The 6995-nt window shown below is 32.9% G+C and overlaps 1 protein-coding gene across 2 annotated transcripts in view; it reads right to left on the bottom strand.

Annotated features, from left to right (window-relative positions):
• Positions 1-731: 731 nt before the first annotated feature.
• The window catches only part of Dennd1b (DENN domain containing 1B), a 239276-nt gene continuing 233012 nt past the window's right edge, over positions 732-6995 (bottom strand). For both annotated transcript variants that reach the window (XM_063239912.1, XM_063239913.1), the window contains one exon: positions 732-6982. In XM_063239912.1, the coding sequence (XP_063095982.1) occupies positions 6446-6982 (537 nt within the window). In that variant the 3' untranslated portion in view covers positions 732-6445. The remainder of the gene's footprint in view (positions 6983-6995) is intronic.

The following is a 6995-nucleotide window of genomic DNA, read 5'->3' as shown; positions in this document are numbered from 1 at the left end:
TAGTAGGCCTAAATCAACAGCAGAACCTGAGGAAGGTTTTATTTACCTTCCATGATTTAACACCTTACTTTCATGCTACTAATGCTGTATTTTCATTTATATAGAAATCTGTGTAGGTCCTGTGATTCAGCCTTGTTTGTAGGGAAGAGATGCTTGTGTATAATGAGTCTATCTCTCATTTACAGACCACGGGAGGTACTGAGAAAAATCTGGAGAGGGAGGCTAGACATTAACAATTCAGATCAATAAGAGACAGCTGCATCTTCGGTTTGCAGGATTCGGAACTTTGCTTCTATAAAAATGAGAAGTTCCACATGTTACAGTATTCCTAGGACTTCTGAAACTTAAAGGAACCATTTATTTCAACATAACTCTTGAATGGGAAGTCCATCCTTCTGGTCCCTGCCGCATTATTCATGCATACTTGACTTTAATCTTAGTCCTCAAACCTAATATTTGGGTCCTTACACACAGTTTTTTGACATGCACACTCCTCCGATATAATGATTGACATACTAACTGCAGTATTTAACTATTTCACCATGATTTTTAAAGCCTAAAAACTTCACTTGACCTAACAGTAAAAGTACTTTCATCTTGTTAGATTTAGCCTTACATTTATGCTGTTGGAGGGTTAGAGATGGGAAGAGTCCTCAGTCATTCAACCTAGAACAGTAAGAGATAAACTGATAGAGATAAAATTATAAAATAAGAGTAAATACCATGAAAAATTTAATTGTGACCAAATTTTTATTTTATAACTGCATTGTTGGGTACTTTATTTAGTTGGAATACTGAGTTCATTGAATATTTTGTATATTTAAAAGTTTTCCAAAGTAATACTTTTGTACATAACAGCTTCCTACTAGTAGTCAACCTTGGAGATGATTTACACTGTTAACTTCAAGGATGCAAAAATAATAATAATAATAATAATAGTAATAATAATACAGCAAATCACAATGTTGAGTAGGTTTTTACAGGTATCTGTTACCATACTGCATAAAAAGTTCAAGATTTTCAGTCCTTGGAAACACCTTTTCATCTGAAGCCAACAACAATAACAAAAGGCTCTGGAAAGGTTTAGTTTTGAACTCATCATGTGGCTTTTATGCAAAACACCTTTGTGCATGTTAAATTGTACAAGTCCTGCAGTTCATATTAATTGCTGTTTTAGGCACAGCTAAATCATCAGATTCTAAAAATTTAGTTTTACTATATGATTAGGTAGTTTTCAAAATAATCTATGAAAGCTAAAGGACGGTGAATGCATGCAATCCGTTTAATGTGTACAGAGTTCTCAATTTGTTCTGTCCTAAACATCTATAGTCAAGCAGAGGGTGAACTCACTGATGGACCTTATCAAGGCTCTCATCTGACAATGATGAGCAGAAATGAAGAGACTCACAAGTCTGTCATATCAAAGAGGTAATCATTTGTGATTCTACAACCTTCTAAGATAAAAGATTGCATATCTTCAATTACTTCATTTAAGTGTGACTTGAAAACAACATAGCATTCTGGATATAAAGCATTCTGTTAACATTGTTGTTCGGTACCTGGTTTTATTTTTTTGGTATATTTGCATATTGCATCCAGAGCTACAAATTTCCACAGTGCGTTTGCCTCATTCAAGTATAATAAAAGTAAAAATCTATAGAAGCTATAAGGTTAAACAAACTGTACATCATACAAAAAATTAACTTAATTTATAGACAGTTAAATGTATTGGCAACGCCCTTTATAAAACTTAGCAAAGATACATCATAAAGGATGTTACACTCTACATATACGGTCATTACCATACAAATGCCATTTTGATTTATGTGGTACAGAACAGAGTATTTAGGTGTACATGTGTAGAATCAGCACTTTGTACCATAAACATTTCTTTTAAAGTAACAGTATAGTCAATATTAATCTAAGGTACAAGATTTTCTTATTGCATATTTATTGTTGCTGAGGCAGTTAGTTATAATACAGTAATGGAATATACATAATTATTTTAAATAAACAAAAACATTTTTCCTTCCAATAATATAAAGACTGTTCTTTTCTAAAATCACACAGAACATTACTACATACAGTTTTACACAAATACTGAAAGACGTGACCTTAAGGCATCTGCCTGAAAAGCAGATGTGTATATCAATATGAACTAAATTATGCAAGAAAAAAATATTGCACAAAATACTATTATTTTTCAAATAAAATTTTTATCTAAATTTAAATAATTTCCTATTTCTTGACCAAATCATTATGTTCATTGATTTATTTAAAACCATTCTGCCTCTTAAAGAAGCTTTAAGAAACATTCACTAACAGTATCACTATGCTTGATGTAGGAAAGGTGTTGATAATAGCAGGATTTCTAAAGTTTATTTCCTATATTAAGAAGTGTTTTGAGGAAAACTAAATTTTGGGATTTGTTTCACACTTCTAAATTTATATTCTGATTTACAAATATCTTCTCAGATTCAGAATCAAATAGAATTTTTACTAGAAAATTTATTCATGAAAGTAATTAATCTCCTGAAAATCCAAACAGAGAATGAAGGTCTATAGATAAGAATATTCACAGTTTTCTTCTCTTGATCAGAAGTCTACTTCTTCACCATTAATAAGCAACTAATTCACTAGCATTCCTGAATCCTACTACTAAGATATTAGGATAGAATCCTAATTACAGCATTGTCACATACAGTTTCAATTTAAAAAGAAGGGACTGGTTCTGGAGAAAATTATTATGACAATCTTAAAAAGAAAAGATTGGGTTTTGTACCAGTAATTCCTAAGCTGAGCAGAGTGCCCTGCGTATTGAAAAGGAGCATCTTTCCCTACAGGAGGAGGCTGGCCCTGTGGTGACTGCTCATCTGAAGGAGAATCAGGTAAACCAGCACACTGAATGATTCTGATTCTATCCTTTAAAAGTGAATCTTAGCAGCATTATTATAATTCATGAATAACTAAGAAAATTAATGAAATTATGAATGGTATTGTATTTAGAGCATGGTTTGATTAAACAGCTATTAAAAACAATTTTTTGGTGATAGAATCTCAGAGTAGTAACTTTGTAAGCAGAGCACATTATTATTATTATACCATCATTATCATCACTTCAACACATTTACAATCCCTTTTATTTCTTCAGAGAAGGGATCATGCTAGTTATATTATTTCCTCAAACCTTCAGTTATCATACTTTGTACATGATTTGTGCAAAAAGTTTATAAATATTTTGTAAATGAAATTTTCAAGGGAAAAATAATCATACTACATTTCGGTACCTCTACAAGATATGCCAAAGTAGGTAATCATCAAAATATACCACTAGGCAGCATTGTCACTCAATAAAACGACAGCTCCTTAATGTACGTAATAATCTCTATCTCCCTGAAATGCCATGGGAGCAATATTTATGGGCAGAAGAACAATAGCTAGTGAGGGATTCAGAAAAAACATGACCTGATTCAGCGGTTATATAAAAGACTATGTACCAAGCCTTAATTTATACACGTGGTACTGTATAAGTTACAATTCCTTTTGTACACGTGGTATTGCTTCTTTGAAAAAATAATTTAAACTTAGAAACTTTAAAAGACTTGTTAGGTTATAACATAAAATATGAACATGGCAGAAAATAATACTTTTGTTTGTTTACTCAGGAACTCACCCTAATTTCACTTCATTCTCAATATCCATCATAATACTGGGAAGTCACGGTAACATGGTTTGAAATGTTAATAATTGCTACTAGTTTTATGGACTGTTTTCAAGAATAATACAGTTTTGTTTTTGCTTTTGTTTTTAACAGAGTAAAATAGGTAATTTTGTATGTTTAAAATAAGGCACAATTCACTTTAAAATACTTTAAGACAATTACATTATCTGTGAATGGCTTACTATCCTCAAAACAACACAGCATTATAGCCAAACATTTTGGAAGATGACTGAAAGATAGACAGCCCATGGCCATGATGTTTTTGTTAAGTAAATGGACTAAAACCCAAACCTGGTTCATATTATACTCTGGATTAAGTTATTCTTCAGACTATCAGTTCTGAAAAGAAAAAACTGCATTTAAAAATTCGTAATAGATATTATTTTGAATTCTTGTCATTAATTAAGAAGGAATACTTGTCAATCAGATCGACCACTATGGTAACCTTTTTTCCTTATTACTTAAAAAAGCTCTTATACTTGGACTTTTTTATTTTGTATTTCACTGATGTATAATAGAATTTGTAATGAGCATAAAGTCAAATTTTATAAGAACTTGAATCTTTCATGTTTTAAAAGCAGATTATGTACTTTTTTCTTTACATATAGAATTTACTCCAGAATAAAAGCTGTATTTATCTTCCTGTATAATTGTAAATCAATAACTATCCCAAATACAACATATTCGTTTAGATTATGGAATGTGTATTTAAAATACTTAGTCATTTTCTTTAAAAGTGACCTGAATAAATATTTTAAGCAATGTTTTTGACAAATCTCCTTCTAGGATAATGAAATTACATTCCATAAGTAAATACTTTTAGGGTACAATCTTCTTGGGATTCTTGAATAGCTTCTTGAACACTTTTCCTAAAAGATTTTTTTAAAAAATCATGATTATGATATAGAGAATAGATAACTGAGCACAGAAATTTAAGTTAATATAACCTCACTAGGTTTTTTCCTGATTATTCCTGGCAGTTTCACCTATCATAAAGTAATCAGTATATGACTCCTTCTCAGATGAACTCCAAGGCTTATCAGTAAATGAGGGAGATACATTTCACATAAATAATGCCAAATAATTTAGATATTCCCCCGCCTTAGAGGAAATGTGTGAGCTGCTCATAGTGACTTCATTCCAAAGACCACAATAGAAAAGAGGGCTGTGGTGAGTTTCTAATAAAGAAATCTGACAACCATTACCTTTGCCAGGCCATCTAAGTCAACATTAACATTCACAAACACATCGGCAGTATATACCCTTGAAAGCATGTGATGAAAATAGCAGTTTATATTGTACTCTTCTTCCCAAAGTCCATTTGTGAGAAATCTACTTTATGAGCAACATATTAGACAAACTCCAAGAGAAGGGCACTGTATAATTCATCTTACCAATAGTCCTCAAAACTGTCAAGGTCAGTAAAGTCTAATAAACTGCCACAGCCAAGAGAAAACTAAGGAGACATGACAACTATATGTAATGTACCCTGGAACAGAAAACAGACGCTGCCACTTTCCACAGGTGAAATCTGAAAAAAAGTACAGATTACCAATACTGGCTCATTAATTATGGCAAGTGCACCATACTAATTTAAAACATGAACAGAGGGGCTGGGGATTTAGCTCAGCGGCATAAGCGCCTGCCTTGCAAGCAGGCCGTCGTGAGTTCGATCCCTGGTACCGATAAAAACGAAAAAGACAAAAAAAAAAAAAAAAACATGAACAGAGAACTTGGGTGCAGGGATATATGGAGCTCTCTATTAACTCTTCAATTTTTCCATAAGTCTAAAACTTCTAAAATACAAAGTCAGTTATTTAAAAATGCAATTTGAGAAGAGAATATAAAGCATTTTTGACATAAAACTATTAATTAAGGAAAAGAGACAAAAAAAATTTTGCCAGGACAGTTTGTGTTGCATCTGGCTTTCTGGAAGGGGACCCCAGAGAGCAAAGGCATACAGAGAGAGAGACCACAAACATTTTTAAGTGTCTCCTTGTAAACAGAAGTCATTAACTTTGCACTGCAACTAAGCACTTCATATTTGTCACTGAGTGAAAGATAAATTTATATCTTTTTTACTTTTTGAGAAACATGGCTGCAGTATCCTTATAAAAGCAAGTATTTCCACAAGAGCTATAAACCTTGAAAAAAAGTTAAATTTGACCTTAACTTGATGAGTAGAAAAAGGCATTATTGCTCTGCAAAATAAAGTGACTTCTCTTTCAGTCTCTATATGTAATTTCTTAATTATTTAAGTATGGGTGATAAGATTAAGGCAATTAGTGGATTAACAGTTTTATCAGTTTCAGGCTAGTTTTGATACATTGTGACATGTCGATCAGTTCATGCTTAACCAGATTAACACAGTAACTACTGGTTATGTGTTAGGATTACATATGCTTGCTTATTTTAAATAAAATGAATGGCATTAAGCACCAATTACTGGGAAATCATATGTGCAACATATCTTTTAAACATGCATACAAACTAGTACCTGATTTAATAGCACAGTAGAATTCAGTTTACATTTAAAAATCAATGGATAACATATATCTATGAGATGAACAAGTGGGGGAAATGTTTCTTCCAAATGAAAAAAAAATAAATAGTATAAAGAGTTGTCATCCTTACAAATAATTCTATTTAACTATACAGGTTATAGGGAATCCCCAAATGCCTCCTGGAAGTTTTGATGCAAGCGATTGATACTTCACTGGTGACTTAAGCTTCGTTTCCATTTGCACTTCCTTTCGAAATGCTTGCGCCTTGCCTGGAGTCAGATGACATGTGATACAATGACACTACTTCATGGAGCAGTCCAAGATCTTCTGAATTCTCACTGACTTCTTTCCCTTCTTTCTCCCAAGGAACAAAAGTAGATGGACATCTCCCAAGACTGGGCATAAACAGATCATCTGAACTCTGGCTTAGTGTTTCCTTCTTTTTCGTTTCTCCTTTATCAGTTTGGGAAACTTCAAAGGGAGCTAGCTGGAAATTCAATCCTGAAGTAGACGCTGGGTTTTCCACCACTTTAGAGCCACACACACTGTCAGCACTGATGTGTTCATCACTCTTTTCCTCTTTCAAAATAAACAAAGACTCTGTCAAACCACTAGAGGAAACCTGCTTCTTGGGAGAAGGAGGGAGGTGTCTGCCATGGAGGGCACTATCATCCTGTCCGAGATTCCACTCTGCTTGATCCCCAGAGCCACCACAAAAGAGGGCCAGGTTATTCTCACTAGGAGCATTGGATTTATTCTGAAAAAAGAAA

Source organism: Cavia porcellus, unplaced genomic scaffold (genome assembly GCF_034190915.1).
Source record: "Cavia porcellus strain 051 isolate PalLab524CR breed Dunkin Hartley unplaced genomic scaffold, mCavPor4.1 scaffold_29, whole genome shotgun sequence".
Taxonomy (NCBI): Eukaryota; Metazoa; Chordata; class Mammalia; order Rodentia; family Caviidae; genus Cavia; species Cavia porcellus.
The sequence above is the reverse complement of the archived record's forward strand: the minus strand, read 5'-3'. Positions and strand labels throughout refer to the sequence as shown.